The 16,416-nt window shown below is 41.1% G+C and overlaps 1 protein-coding gene across 1 annotated transcript in view; it reads left to right on the top strand.

Moving 5' to 3' along the window:
- Positions 1–16,416, top strand: part of PAH (phenylalanine hydroxylase) — a 72,653-nt gene that overhangs the window by 580 nt on the left and 55,657 nt on the right. The window contains exon 2 of the mRNA XM_047742432.1: positions 5,792–5,899. Within this exon, the coding sequence (XP_047598388.1) occupies positions 5,792–5,899 (108 nt within the window). The remainder of the gene's footprint in view (positions 1–5,791; positions 5,900–16,416) is intronic.

Raw genomic sequence — 16,416 nt, 5'->3', positions numbered from 1 at the left:
GAAGTGCTCTCAGCCACCTATCAACATGGCAAAATTGTAAGAAATTTGAATCCTTTTTTTCACCATTGGGAGAAAGTGAGGCTTGAGGAAGTCTCAGACTTACTCAGACCTGGGGAAAGAGAAAATTAAACAGAGAGGAAAATGAACAAGGCTTAGCCTTGGACTGGGAATGTGAGAGAACCCTAGACATGACTTGGGATGGGAATAATGCTCAGGGTGCATTCTGTTCGGGATTTGCTGCCTTTCTCTTGAGGTGAAAAATCGCAGAATACATTCTTTAATTGACTTATCACACTCCTAGGCTCTAGGGTTCAGACTTAAAGCCCAGCCCTGGGAGATAACACGACTTTACAGACATGTGTCATCTGCAGGATTAGTGAGAGCCATCTGGAGAACAAACAGGCTGGAAAGGAGAGCATGGTTGATATTTTATTATAGCTAGAGAGACCACAGAACTGTGGACTGGCTTTTTTTTTTTTTTTTTTTTTTTGAGTCCAGTGAGAAAATTTTCCTTTGAAAAAGGTTTGCAGTGCTTGGTAAACAGAACTTTGTGCTGAGGAGGGATAGTATGGGTGTCAGACAGATCCCAGAACAGATCTTGGCTCTGTCATCATTTAGTTCCAGTGCCATTGGCAATGGAGGAAGTGGGACAGCAATCTGGTTAGGGAGAACTTAAAGCTTTATTTCTAGAATAGTTAGAAGATTGAGAACCACAGATTGTTACTCTTGATGACTAGGGGTAGAGAGGAAGGTTTAGAGCAGGCCTGGTAATACCTTTGCATTGAAAGCAGGATGTTAAACTTTGCAAAGCTTCAGGTTTGTCCATTTGAAAAATTGGAATAAAAATACCCATACCCTTGGGTTGGGATGATAATTCAATGAAATAGTGTCTGCAAAGCTCTTAGCACAGTTCCTGGAGCATAGTGTCTAGCCAGAACTTATTTGTTTGCTTGACAAAATGTGTCTGGAACACTGGCAAGAGAGATAAGCATGAGTTAAGCATAGTGCTTGGTACAGCTACACCATGGAGGGGTGTTGGACATGGGGTGAGGAGGTGTGAGCTCTGGTTTTTTTGTTTACTGAAGTTGTGTAGTGGGGAAGTCACCTAAGTAGGAGGAGGAAGCTCAGTTTGGTATCTGTAAAACTGGGGTGGTGGTGGGGAGGGCGGTTTGGACTAGAATAGTCTTTAGGATTCCTGACAGTCTACAAAAAAGACTTGGTTTATGCCTTCTCGAATCTCCCGACCCAGATGAACAGCCCATGCTGGATGTAATTCTGATACAAGGCTGGAAAGCATGTGATAGGTTATGTGATCTACACACACAACAGGCATGACAACCCTGCAATAGATGTTTGGTTCATTCATTCACCCAGGAGACTTATTGTGCCCCTACTATGTGCCAGGCACAGCAGAGTTTCTGTGCCAGTAAAACATATTCTAGTGGGTAAGAAAAACAATACAAAAACGAATGAGATGGACACGAATTTCATGTAGAGAAAAGAGCTGTGAAGAAAAATAGAATGGGGCAGTGGAATACAAGATGAGGGAAACTCAGAAATCAGAGCTCTAAATGGTGAAACCAGGGTTCAAACACAGATCTTACTTCCAACTCCCCAGGGCACCCCTCTCCCACACTTCCTCCTCCTGAAGAGACACCCTGGAATATAGAGCTATAGCGTGTCCATGAAAGGATGTCCACATCTTGATTTTGGTTGTCTTCCACTGTGGACGTCTATGCATATAATTCCACGTGCAAATAGAAACCTCCTACCATGGCTCCAAAAAGCACTAAGATCAAAAGGAATACCTGGCTAAATTTTGTTCCTAATTTTCAAAAATGCTCTTTTCCAAAGATAACAGAGTATATTTATTAGACACAACCATAGGGGATGTATTTCTCCTGTTAAATGGATTGCCCGATGATCAAAATTCTTTCTCTTGGGTGTTAGTAAAGTTCATTTTCCCTGCCCTATTTCTTCCGATCTAGTTTCTGAGTTACTTCTCTACCTTTACCCACCCTGGGTGTACATATTTCTAAGTCAACTCACATGCCTTTTGAAAGCAAATAAGGTATAGATTACGAGCCAATAAAAATATATTCTGGGAGAGATTTGCCCAAGGTCCCATGCTGGATGAACATAGCAAGGCTGGAATCAGGATCCACCCAAGCCCACACCATATCACAAACATCCATGAGCTTCTTTTCATTTAAGTCCCCTCAAGTTTTGGAAAAAGGGAGCTGTTGTCTCAGTTGGTCTGTCACTGGGAGGCAGAATACGGATTGTGGAATTGTTGGACCCATGTTCAAATCTGAGCTCTGCTACTCATTAGCTGGGTGTCTTTGGACAGTTCACTGAACCTAGCAGAGTCTATTCCTTCATTTGCAAAATAATAGCACCTACTTCATGGTGCTATTGTGAGGACTCCATGAACCGATTACATGTGAACTCTTATTAACAGTGCTAGTTACTGCCAATGATGATGTCTATTAACTATAAAAAGCACCAATATGGCTCCTAGCACATAGTGGGTATTCATTCAATGGCAAGTTCTATTATTAATATTAATAACAATAAAAGTAGTACCTTACTATATGGTAAATGTGAGTTTGCAGACATATTTGGGGAAAGTCACAATTAAAAAAATATGCTGTGCATTTATCAGTGGTTTCAAAATCTTTTGTGGTTAAGAATCATCTGGGATCTTTTGAAGATGTGGGTTCCAAGAGCCTACCTCAGATACTAAAATTTAATAGGTTAGGGTGAAGCCTCGGAATCTGCTCTTGAACAAGGAATCCCCAGGCAATTTTGAAGATTTTTTTTTTTTTTTTCTGACAGAGAGAGATCACAAGCAGGCAGAGAGGCAGGCAGAGGAGGAAGCAGGCTCCCTGCTGAGCAGAGAGCCCGACGCGGGGCTCGATCCCAGGACCCTGAGATCATGACCCGAGCCGAAGGCAGCGAGCGGCTCAACCCACTGAGCCACCCAGGGCCCCCCCCCCCCGCCCAGGCAATTTTGAAGTGGAGAAACAAGGAACACTCTTTGAAAATATCTGATCTAGAAAGTGTATGGGGAGAAAGTGAAAGGGACAGGCATGGGTAAGAGTAGGCTGTTGAGAGAGGTATTGAATAACTGGTCTATAAGAAATAGGGAAAATAAGGGGGAGGAACTAGATGAACCCTAAAAACAGGGCCAACTCTGCGAGTCAAGTCCTATGTGGGCATCAGAAGCCAAATAGAATGCATAGAACCTGGAGGGATTGTTCTCCTCATCTGAGAAATACAGAGGTCTCCTGGCAGAAGTGAGACCCAAAGAGAGCTTTTGAGGCAGGCTAAGATATTTGAAAGGGGACGAGGCAGAGTGGTGCATGGCATTTGCTTTAATGAGAAGCTGAAAAGACAAGGAGAAAACCCGTTTGCTGGCAAGGTGGTTCCTGTGGGCAGGCCTCTGGAGATGAGGTCTCAAGATACTCCTGTATATCAGAAAGAGATATTTTATCCTGCTGGCCATGGGGAGCCTTTGAAGAATTCTGAGTAGAAGGAGGACACAAACAAAAGTCTCTTAGGGCCAGATTGATATAGATCACTAAAAGCTGGATTAGCATGGTAGCAGTAGGAACAAAAGGAGGACATAACCCCAAGGGTCATTTCTGGAGAAGGTCAGATAGGACTCGGACCTACAGGAGCATGAAGGTGGTGGTGATGGGAATCTTGAGGAAGGGTGCGTTCAAGCCTGAATTGCCTCAGTCATAGGTGGTGTCTGTTGAGGTCTATCTGGAATGTGTAACTTTTCTTGGAGGCCAACACAAGAGAATGTTGCCAATTGAACCAGAAATGGAAATCTTTCATCTTTTCGAGGAAACCAGAAAGGACTAAGGGCTTAATGTTCTCTGGGAGGAAGAAGACTAACGTCAGAGACTCCTCTGCATATCTCTGGCAGGGTTTAAAAGAGGGAGAGGCAGGACATAGTTCTGCAAGAAGAAGCTGTGAATGGTGGACATAGGCTGGGGTCAGATGATGTGAGGTCCTACCCTGGCTCCATTGCTGACTGCATAACTGTGGACAATTACTTACCTTCCCTAAGGCTTCATTTTATTGTCAATAAAAGCTGACACTTGGTGGATAGTAAAGCCTCCTAAATTGTATCAAAATTAAATGAGATAATCCAAATCAAGTGCTTATTATAATGCCTGGGATATTACAGGCTCTTAGGAAATGATAGATTAACTATACTGGAATTTTTTAAAAAGAAAAAGCTTTTTTTCAAGAAAGAGAAAATCACGGTCCATTTAGGGATGTAGAATAGTTCAATCTTCAAGTCATGTTTAGCTCCATCTAATTACACCTGCTGATAATTTTGGTTCTTGCCCCCCACCTCTGTTTTGGGTGCGGGTCTGTGAAAATCTGAACTTTCTGAATGAGAAGAATTTCATCCTAGGGGCCATCAATTTTCATGCAAGGCTTATTATGCTGAGTCACTGGGAGAGCCGTCCAACACAGCCTTCTTACTGAGCTGATGTAACATCTATTCCACTGATTTCATCAGCTTTCTTACAAGAGAGTAATTGTTCTGCACGGGTTTTTCTTCCTAGTTTTAGGTGTATACTGTTGAATTGTGGGCACATATGGAGCTTTATATATTACTGTAAAACTTGACTATACAATTTTTAAAGTTTGCAGCAAACCCTGCAATACCAACCCTAATCCCACCTTAGTTTGCTGTCATGTGCATGTAGAAAGTGCTAGATCCTTGTCATACTTTGCTTTGTAGTGTAGGATGTCCATCTTCCAACCGATTATTTGTATTACTTTTATGTATTTTGTGACTTTAATTGGATAACTTGGATCCCAGCATACAGAACAATGTTTCCTGAGTGTGATGCTTCCTTGAGATCTTTGCCAAAGGCCAAGAAGTAATTCTTGTGTATATCTATTTCCTTCATTTTATATGTAAACTGCTTTATCTTTTTAGTTTTTTTTCATTATGTGAATACTGCTTTGACAGAGCTTATGATTACCAAGATTTTCCAGATGAGGAAACTTAGAAGGTCAAGCTATCTGCCTAGACTGTTTGAGCTGGTAACTGGGAGACAGAGAATTTCAACCCAGGTCTTTGGTCTCAAACACCCATTTTTAGTACATTCCACACCACATTTTTCATTGTTTTCCCGAATACTTTTTGAACTGTATTATACTACCTCTAAGGATCTTTGTGTGGTTTATGTGTCTATTAAGCCAAATATTGAGCTCCTGAACGATGGGGCATTGTCTTACTCACTTTTGGATCTCAGGGCCCTAATAGTATCCAGCACTTGGCAGGTGTTCATTAAAATGTCTTGAAGCGGGACGCCTGGGTGGCTCAGTTGGTTAAGCAGCTGCCTTCGGCTCAGGTCATGATCCCAGCGTCCTGGGATCGAGTCCCACATCGGGCTCCTTGCTTGGCGGGGAGCCTGCTTCTCCCTCTGCCTCTGCCTGCCATTCTGTCTGCCTGTGCTCGCTCTCTCTCCCTCTCTCTCTGACAAAAAAAAAAAAAAAAATGTCTTGAAGCTATAGGATGACTGGTGATGTCAGTAAATAATTAAAGGTTTCTAAAATTGAGTACTGACCTAAGAGCATTATTGAAAATATCACTTCCCTTGACTTCCTTATTTTCCATCAGAAATTATATATTTCTATCTAGAATATATGTAGCTTACTGTATTCTAAGCCTTGACTAGAAGAGACAGTTCATGCCAGCCTCTTCCTTGGAGGTTTCACAGAAAAGCATTTTAACCAAGAACACTTCATCTTTTAGGAAACAAGCTATATTGAAGACAACTCCAATCAAAATGGTGCCATATCACTGATCTTCTCACTCAAAGAAGAAGTTGGTGCCCTGGCCAAAGTCTTGCGCTTATTTGAGGTAATTTCCATGCCATTCCATTTCCATCTTGGATAATGCATAGCAGACTTCTGGGCTGTTTTCTAATAAAATGCAGCAAGAGGAACATGGGATCCGGAACTGGAAGAATTCATTTTCAGCTCAGACGCTGGCATTAACCAACTGTGTGACTTTAGTGAAGCCTTCCATTCTATCTGGGCTGCTCTCTATTCGTAATCGGAATCATTCAGAATCACTGGTTACATGCACAGAAAGCTGGCCCTGGTTTCAGACTTTTTTTTATCAAGCTCTCCCTGAATTAGTTACTATCTTCTCAGTGCTCCCAAAGCACTTTACTTTTAACTATAGTACTTATCTGCCTTGTTATATATATACATTTTCTGTCTGGGCCTGTTTTTTCAGGAAAGGAATCTTAGCTCAGTCAGCCTTATATCCTCTACAGACCAGTTTTATACATATTTAATGTTCAATTAAGAATGAAATTAAATTTAATAGAAGCAAAGCAAATTAAGCTTCATTCTTTTTGGTCCTGGATTTTAGGAAGGAATATCTTTGAACCAATTAATTTTTACTCCAAGTTCTTTAATAAAATTATATCTAATGGTGTGCCTGTGTAGCATAGTCGGTTAAGCATCTGACTCTTGGTTTCAGTTGGGGTCCTGATCTCAGGGTCGTGAGATGGCATCCCAGGTTGGGTTCAGGGCAGAGTCTGCTTGGGTTTCTCTCTCCTCCCTCTGATCTCTCCCCCACCTCCTGCTCATGCATGTTCTCTCTCTCTTTCTCTCTCTCTCTCTCTCTCTCTCTCTCAAATAAATAAATAAATCTTTTAAAAAAATTGTATCTGGTGATTGAATACATAAATCAATGGAGAAAAGACACATCTCCCATGCAGAAGAGTTCTAAATAATTTAAGTAGATATTCTATACTCAAAGAAGAGCATCACTTCCCACTCTTTAAGTATGGATGGCACATTCCAAACAGGATAGGATGGAAAGGGGGTGGAGACCCCAACAAACAGTAGCTCAGCCAGGCAATGAAGGTCAATATCAACAGTGATGACTCACATAAGAAGATGAACCCTCAATATGACTTGATGAAAATGGTATTTTACCTTCGTGGTCTTCCTCCCCTGAAACCATAATCCCAGTCTAGTTATGAGAAAAACATCAGACAAGTTCCAATTAAGGGACATTCCACAAAATACCTGACCCATATTCCTCAAAACTATGACTATCAAGATCATCAAAAACAAGAAGTGTCTGAGGAATTGTCACAGTCAAGGGAAGGGCCTAAAGGGATATAACATCTAAATGTAATGTGGGTCTAGAATGGGAGCCTAGTACAGAAAAAGGACATTAGATATGAACTAAAAAAATTCAAGTACAGGATGGTCTTTATTTTCTGAAAATGCATCAATATTAGGGCATTAATTATAACCTATATTCCATACTAACATAAGATGTTAGTAATAGGGAAACTGGGTGCAGAGTATATGGAAATTTTTCATACTATCCTCTTAATTTCTCTATAAATCTAAAATCTATTTAAAAAATAAAGTCTGTTTTTAAAAATGTTGAACTTGGCTTTCCAAAGGATGTGGGGGTGGGTAGGGGAATGTTTGCCTGAATGAGAGCAAACAATGAGCACAGAGAAGAGAGACAGAGGACTCTCTGAACGAGGAACTATTCAGAAGGAAGAATGTATCTGTAAGACGCTCCTATGAAACATCTTAGCCTTTGTATTATACAGTTAATCAGCATTTTCCCCTTGAGAGGTCAGGCCTTAATCAGTTAATAAATTAAATAATAGTAAATTAACAGGATGTTTTCAACCTAATAAATAAACCACAAGTAACTAAATTACCAGGACTAGATAAAATGCACCCAGAGGGTGTGTGTGTGTGTGTGTGTGTGTGTGTGTGGCATTTTTATACACATTCACAGAGGAGGCAACAGAGGTCACTGTATCAGGATTGGTGAAGGGTTTCTTCTTAGTGTGTGTTGCATTTTTTTCCAAAGATATTTCAGAAGTTGCCCTAGACCTTGTATAGAACAGCATCCCTTCTACCCTTAACAGACTGGCAAAATACAGAGTTAAGTTACATTTATTCGAAGTGTTGAGGGAAGATAGAAAATCGAATTCTGGTGTCTGCAGAACCATAGTACCTGATAAAGCAGGCAGAGAGGATCCTTGATTTGGTCCCCATTCAACCTGGTGGAGGTGGTATTACTATATTTTGTGTGAAGGAAGTGGTTCTGAGAGGCTGAGTCATTTGTTCAAGGTCACACAGCTAATGTATGCTGGTGAGGGGATTCTGAATTTGCCAGCCATAAGCTCTCTCTGGCACCCCACACCTCTGCCAGATACACTTGTCCCAGTACATCTGAATACTTCTGGAGTCTTTTTTTTTTTTAATACAAATATCATGATCCCATCCTCCTATTCTTTGAGGGAAATGGATCTGTCACTAGATACTCCTTCTTTCCTTCAAATTGAAACATGTACCAAAGTGCAAGAAAAATAACTACTCATATTCCCCTCATCCACATCAGCCACTGTTAACAGTTCGACAAGTTCACTTTCATTTTCTTTCATGTACGATTATGGTTTCAAAAATTACAAATTAATGTACTGTTTCTTAAAAAAAAACACACAACTTTAAAGATGTTGCTGTAGTGCTTTCTGGTCTCCCTCAATCCTGTCATGCAGTGAACTTCCTGGCCAAGGCAGCCTTATTGTGAGTTTAGTATATTTTTTCCTATATTTCAGTTCTTTAACACATAATAATGATATTGGCAAGTAGTGGGCTGTGCTTGCTGTTCTGCAGCCTCTTTGTGTCAGTTCAGTAGATCCGTCAAGAACACGGACTCCGGAGAGACAGCTGTGGCTTTGGGAAAATCGTTGACTTCTCTGTACTTCAGTTCCTCTTAATAATAATCTCATCAGTTTCAAAGGGTAGTTCTGAGGATTAAATGACTTAATGCAGGTAAAACCCTCAGACTAGTTACACATGAGGTGTTCAGGAGGAATTGCTATGTATTTTTTTTTTCTAAATGCAGGGTTTTGAGATACATACTTGTTGATACATATGGATCAAGTTAATACCTTCTGAAGAGTAGTTTTTTTTTTTTTTTAAAGATTTTATTTTTTTATTTGACAGAGAGAGATCACAAGTAGGCAGAGAGGCAGGCAGGGGCGGCGGGGGGGGGGGAGGGGGGGGAAGCTGGCTCCCTGCTGAGCAGAGAGCCCGATGCGGGGCTCAATCCCAGGACCTGAGATCATGACCTGAACTGAAGGCAGAGACTTTAACCCACTGAGCCACCCAGGTGCCCCTTCCTTTCCTTTTCTTCCTTCCTTCCTTTCTCCCTTTCCATCTGCCTGCTGTTCCTCCAGCTTGTGCTCTCTCTCTGGGTCAAAAACATAGATACATACATAAAATATTTTAAAAAATAAATGTTTACTTTTATTTCTATGCACCACAATTTTAGAGGGTCATAGAACTTCGGGGATTCTTAAATTCCTAGCAATATGAAAAGGAGTTAAAGGATTAGGATTTTATGTCTTGAAAAGGGTAGATGAAGCAAGGAAATATTTAAAGGGCTCTTATGGGAGAAAAATACTACTTACTTTTTATTACTTTAGAGGTAAAAGGTCAAGGTGTAGAAATTACAAGGAGCATATTTCAAATCAGTTAAAGGCAATGTCTCTACTGTAGAAGGGTGCCAGAAGTCATTGATTTCTAGTATTAGTACTATGAAAACAGCCAGCAAAAGGCAGGGCAGAATCAAAACCAAAATGATGGTATAAATAAGCTTACTTATCCTTAATAGAGACAAAGGATACAAATCTATCCAGCTCCCCCAAGATTGGCAATGGAAGGAGAACATTCCATAATGGGAGAATCACCTATACCCTATGAATCTCTCACTGTGGTTCTATCTATGTTTAATGAGCAAGACTATCCTTTGATGGCTTGCAGTATAGCAGAGAGGCAACAGGGACATTTAACTAAACTTTAATACATGCTCAGAGTAATAAACGAAACACCAACAGTTGTGTGAACCTGGACCATCTGACCCCCCTGGCCTGACTCCATGACAGCTTTCTTAGCCCCTAGCCACTGGGAGCACATATAGACATCCTAGCTCCTCAAACAAAACGTGGAATCTGCAGAGTGAGGGCAGATTTCTCCCAGCATGGTCAGGCTTCATTCCCTGTGTGAGAGCCCTTCTTTTCCTCAGATGTTTAACACCCAAGTCACTATCCCATTAAGGGACGATGTTGCCTGACGAGGGACTAGCGTCCTTGTCAGCCTCAGCTAGTAACTACATCAGAATGTAACACAATCAGTTTGGTATTTATAAGAGATAAACAGAAGTACTGGTTTGCATGTGTTGGCTGAGTGGTGAGACAGTGAAGCCATTGTTTTTGTGACTTGGGGTCAAATAATTAGAAATACATCCAAACCTCTACCGGCTAATCTGCCAACATCCCACTGTCCTCGGTTGTTCTAATTTTCAATTCTTCATGCTTTTATCGAAACACTGTCTGTAGCTTTCTATATTGTTAGCCTCTGCTAGCTCATGTCTTGCACCTTCTTAGAAAAATAGTCCCCTGAGAGTCTTTGCTGCAAGTGCCTCAGTAATGGACTGTAAAATTAGATACCAGCTCCCTAGGGAGATAGCAAAGAAGAAGTCTTCCTCCCTCTGCTAGCATTACACTAATCACCTTACTATAGATTTTCTAGGGAAGGGAACAAGCAAATACATGAATATACAGAGCGCTGAAGTTCATGGGTATGCTCAACTAGCATCATTTAATTGATGGGGACACGGAGGTTCTGACTAAGCAAGCTGCCTAACGCTAGACACTTGGGGCCAAAACCACTTCAGAGCTTACTTTCCATTTTCACAGTGGGCAGGGCTTTTGGAAACAAATGGAAAATACCCAGTCAATATTGGTCATATTCACTTCCTATACTCTCCCTGTCCCCAGATGACTCATGCCTTTTCCCCATTGGATGTTCAGTGAACTCAATCTCTCTCATTTATGCATTCAGTTAATATTTTTTGAGTATCTACTGTTATCAGACCCTATAAGGTGCTGGGGAGACTGGGGTGAGTCATATAGCCATTCTCTGTCCCTACAAAAATGAGAGAAGCTCAGGGTTCCATGAGGCAGTGTTGGCCAGGGAAGGTTTTTTGCAGATGTAGTGGTTAAGCTGAAACCTGAAGGGGGTGACCAGGAGAGAGGAAGGGAAAACTTAATACCAGAACAAAGAAACAAATAACTTGAAGGGAGAGAATAAACAAGTGGTCAGGTAACAGAATTCTCACAGCCTTTCTGTCTGCCAACCTCAGCGTTTGAGGTTGCAGACTGAGTCTGGGTGGCAAGAGGTGGGGGGACATCTAGGCTCGTGTGTCATGTTTACTACCTGAAGTTTGGACTTTAAGGTCCTGCCTATGACCCCTGGGCCTGGAGAGCGGGACGGGATCTAGAATGAATCACAAGGGCTGCCTTTACCCCTCTGGCCATAAGTCCGGAGCAGTCGTGAGCGGTACAAGTGTTTACAGGAACATTGCTGCTTTAATCAAAATAAGAAGAGCTTTGAGCTCCAGTGGAGGAAAAAAAAAAATCTTACAACACAGATGACGTTTAAAATATTCTTTCAAGGGATGCCTGGGTGGCTCAGTTGATTAAGCCACTGCCTTCAGCTCAGGTCATGATCTCAGGGTCCTGGGATTGAGTCCTACGTTGGGCTCCTTGCTCAGCAGGGAGCCTGCTTCTCTCTGTGCCTCTGCCTGCCACTCTGCCTGCTTGTGCACGCTCGCTCTCCCCCCCCCCCTCTGAAAAATAAATAAATAAATAAATAAAATCCTTAAAAAAATATATTCTTTCAAGCCTCCAGTATTTATCATGATAGAAAGAACACCCATGCAACTCACCCCCAGCTTAAGAAATGAAACATTGCATGAGTGACCCAAGTCCCTGGATACCATGAGCTTCCTCCTCAGATGTAGCTACTAATCTGAATTCGATGTTACTCCACATATCATTTTAGCCTTTGCTATATTTAGTTACCCATTAGCAATGCATGGCCTAGTTTTGCAAGCTTTGACTCTTTGTAAAATTGGAATCGTATTTTAACAGTTCTTTTGTAGTTTCTTTCTTTCTTTCTTTCTTTTTTTAAGATTTTATTTATTTATTTGACAGAGATCACAAGTAGGCAGAGGCAGGCAGAGAGAGAGAGGGGGAAGCAGACTCCCTGCTGAGCAGAGAGCCCGATGCGAGGCTCGATCCCAGGACCCTTGGATCATGACCTGAGCCAAAGGCAGAGCTTTAACCCACTGAGCCACCCAGGAGCCCCTGTAGTTTCTTTCTTGATGACAGAGGGGCGAATGTTGCTTTGGAGATTTGCTCAAGTCCATAGTGCTCTGGCTCATTTATTCTCCCCCCTGCACATTCATGGTATGACTATACTTGATCCTCTCCTGTTGATGGACATTTAGGTTGCCTTCATTATTTACCCATACAGATGGTGATGCATTTAATTTTCTGTACAGGTCAGGTGACTATGTATTGACTAGAAGAACCTCAGGTTGAAAACTGGCACTGTTTTTAGCTGCGAAACCCTTCAGAGGTGGACATATTTGGGAAATAGCAACACCGAGCTTACGGTTTGAACTTTTCTGATGAAGTTCAGTCTCACATGGTGAAAACTGAAAGAGTGCCATGACCCCCCTGATGGTCCATGAGTAGTGATTGCTCCTCAGGAGCCCTGGACTGAAACATGTCCTTTTTCATTTTATGATCCTGTTGGCAAGAAAACGTGTACAAAGAAGAACAAGGGAACAAAAAGGCTCTACTCTCCAAAGCCTCGAAAAGAGCCTAGATTAAGCTGCTACTCCAGATCTCTCCAGAAAATCGCTTCTCGGCCTTTTGGCTAAGATCAAGTGCAGATCTCTCCAGAAAGGGGTCTCCTCTGAGTTCGATGCAACCCCAACCCAGTGGAGGGGAGGGCAGAGAAGAAATAATCTAACAAAGAGGGAGAAGACAGAGGGAAGAAAAGGCCCAGAGATTACAACAGAGGTTATTCCAGAGCAAGCAGCATCGTGTCCCAAAAGATGGTCTTCAGGGTGTGTTAATCTGGCTGACCGTCCAGCCTGAACCTGACCAAGAACTCTCCTCCAGAGCAGGGTGGGGAATAATCTGGAACCCACTCTAGAATTTAATTGTGCTGCCCATGCTTTCCTGAATGTTCTTGGTTTCCTGTTCATCCCAGTGGGTTCGGTTTCCAGATTCTTGCTCAACCAGGGCTGTTCCTGGCCCTGTCCCAAGAGGAGATCAGTAAAATAAATAAGAAGCCCACCTGCATCTCCATAAAATCTCTTCTCAAATCCTTGTAACTGTCATTTCTTACCCCAAATATTGTAGGGGTCTCCAGACTGCTTCTGCTTCTGCCCTGGGCCCAGTACAGTCTATTCTTTTTTTCTTTTTTTTTTTTTTCAAAGATGTTGCTCATTTGTTTGGCAGAGAGAGACACAGCAAGAGAGGGAACACAAGCAGGCAGAGGGGGAGGGAGAAGCAGGCTTCCTGCTGAGCAGGGAGCCGGATGCTGGGTTCGATCCCAGGACCCTGGGATCATGACCTGAGCTGAAGGCAGAAGCTCAACACCTGAGCCACCCAGGCGCTCCTCTACAGTCTATTATTAAAACAGCTGCCAGAGTGCTCTTTTCAAAACATGAGTCCCAAAATGTATCTTCTCTTCCTTATTACCTATCATAGGTAACTTCTTATTACCACTCTGAGTGAAAAACCAAGTTCAGATAATGGCTGATAGGTCGTTGTCAGTTACTGTTCTTCCTCCTGTCCTGTTGTCCTCCTCCTTGTTCATTCTGCTCCAGACACTCCGGCAAGCTTGGTGTTTCTGAGTCATCTTGTGCACTGTCTTGCCCCAGGATCCTTGCACTTGCTGTTTCACTCACAGCTTGATCTCTCATTGACTTCAGATCTGTGCTTAAATGTCACCTGTTTGTTTTTTGAGCCTTTCTTGACCGCACTGTTTAAAATAGCACCTTCATGGCACCCCTGGAATATCTAATCCCTCTTTGGTTTGGATTTTTTCCATTCCATCTGAAGACTGTATAATCTATTTGTTTTTCATAGTTATTGTTTATCTCCTGCTTTAAGAATGTGACCTCCAGAAGAGCATGGATTTTTCCCACTCTGTTCACTGTTGTATCCTAGCACTGGGACAGTGTTTGGCACATGGAAGGTGCTTGATTGAATGAATTATTGAAAGCTCTTGTTTACTTCAGACCAATGATTTGGGACATTCTTTGTGAATGTCTTTGATTTGCCCTCAGAAACCTCTGGAATAGGTCAGAACATAACTCTTTTAAGTTTATTCTAAGGCAACAGTGTGGAGTGGTCCAGAAGCTCTCCTTTTCAAGCCTCACCCCATCTGAAAATATCTTCAACTTTTTCTTCTCCTTTTTGAAACATGTTTTCAGGAAAGAAGCTGAGAAAAATTTAGGGTAAAGCAAATAATAAAGGGTGAAAGAACTCATAAAACATAATGCATTTTGCCTCCCAGGGAAATGTATATCCATACCAAACTGAGAGAAGCAAAGTATCATAAGTCCTTATTGGGCATCCATCAATGAAGCCAAAATTGTGTGAGGTGCTTTTTCTCTTTTTCTTACTGAACTACCAGGTAATACTATTGTCCTTATTTTAAACATAAATAAATAAGAATTCAGGATGACCAGCTAATGTATACAGAGGTGGTGAGCAGCAGAACCAGAAGTTGAACTCAGATTAATTTCCAAAGCCCATCTTTCCTCCGTTATACCATTCTCCTTTTCTTGAGGAATGAAATGGAAGAAGAAAGAATGAACCCCAAACTTGAAGAGATCCAGAAGGGCATTTTTCACCATTTTTCACATTGGGAATTCTGTGTATCTGCAGTTTTATTCACTACTGACCAAGACCCATGTAGAAAGGTTTTTCTTAAGGATGAGAACAAGAAGGGATTTCTGGCCAATCCCTATTATTTCTTTTTAAGATTTTATTTATTTATTTGACAGAGAGATAGAGATCACAAGTAGGCAGAAAGGCAGGCAGAGAGAGAGGGGGAAGCAGGATCCCTGCTGAGCAGAGAGCCCAATGTGGGGCTCAATCCCAGGACCCTGAGATCATGACCTGAGCTGAAGGCAGAGGCTTTAACCCACTGAGCCACCCAGGCACCCCCTGGCCAATCCTTATTAAAAGAGGCTTTTCATTTCAGTTTATTTTTCTCTGAGTCCCTACACTCTCTGCTCAAGAGTCCTAATTAATTAAGTTGTTACACCGTTATTTTTTATGTGTAGATTTGCTATGGGACAAATCATGAAATTGTCCTCGAAATGTTTAGCTTTAAACTTTTCTTGCCTCAACCCAGATGTCCATGTCAATAACAGAAAGAGTTCTTTCTTTGTCCCTCACCCAAAAATATGGTGAGTATATGTGGGTCCGTTTGTATACCTATTCAGATCCCTTGCTTAAAAATAAAAATTTTTATTTTAAAAGGTAACTAAAGGTAAAGGTAACTAAAAGGTAACTATGATCATAATCAGGTTTGAAGGTTGATTTCTAAAGTCTCTCTTAGCAACCAAGATTATTGGTATCTAAGCTGGAAAAACTCCAATAAGCAAATTGCATGCCAAACTTGAGAATTAATTTTTCACAAATTGATTCAAATGGGAAAGAAATAGCTTAGAGAGTTTGGTGGAGTGTTCTTAGCCAAAAACTTCACTCACACTTAAAAGATATATTTTTCTTTTCATTATATGTGTAATATTGTAAGTCTTTTGACAAATAAATAGAAGTTGTACATAATCTCATAATAACTCATTTTGATGCATTTTATTCTAGTCTTCTTTCTTTCTTTTTTTCTTTCCTTCTCTCTTTCTTCCTTTTTTTTTTGACCTGGGCATAGTTTTTTTAAAAACATGTTATAATTATCACATACTTAAATTCATCATAAGTATTTTCCCAAGTGGTTGTCATTGTAACCATTTAAGAAGCAATGTTAATTTTTCTTTGTAAAAGTGTGTTGTTTTTATAAAAGTTGAACTATGATGAAAAAAATAGAAAGAAACAAAAATCATCTGTAGGCCCATTGTCTATAGACTACTACTGTTAACATATTTTAGAGTGATTACTGATACTGCTTTAAGCATTTTTTTAAAGATATTATTTACTGGGACCCCTGGGTGGCTCAGTCAGTTAAGAGTCTGCCTTCAGCTCCAGTCATGATTCCGGGGTCCTGGGATTGAGTCCTGCATGGGGCTCCCTTGCTCAGCGAGGATCCTTCTTCTCCCTCTTCCTGCTACTCCCCCTGCTTGTGCTCTCTCTTTCTCTGACCAAATAAATAAATAAAATCTTTAATTTATAAGTATATGTGATATATAACTATATTATACATAATATCATTATTATATCATATGTAATTACATTATATATAATTTACATATATATATAAATAAAATCTTTT

The sequence above is a fragment of the Lutra lutra genome, chromosome 8, assembly GCF_902655055.1.
Source record: "Lutra lutra chromosome 8, mLutLut1.2, whole genome shotgun sequence".
NCBI lineage: Eukaryota > Metazoa > Chordata > Mammalia > Carnivora > Mustelidae > Lutra > Lutra lutra.
The sequence above is the reverse complement of the archived record's forward strand: the minus strand, read 5'-3'. Positions and strand labels throughout refer to the sequence as shown.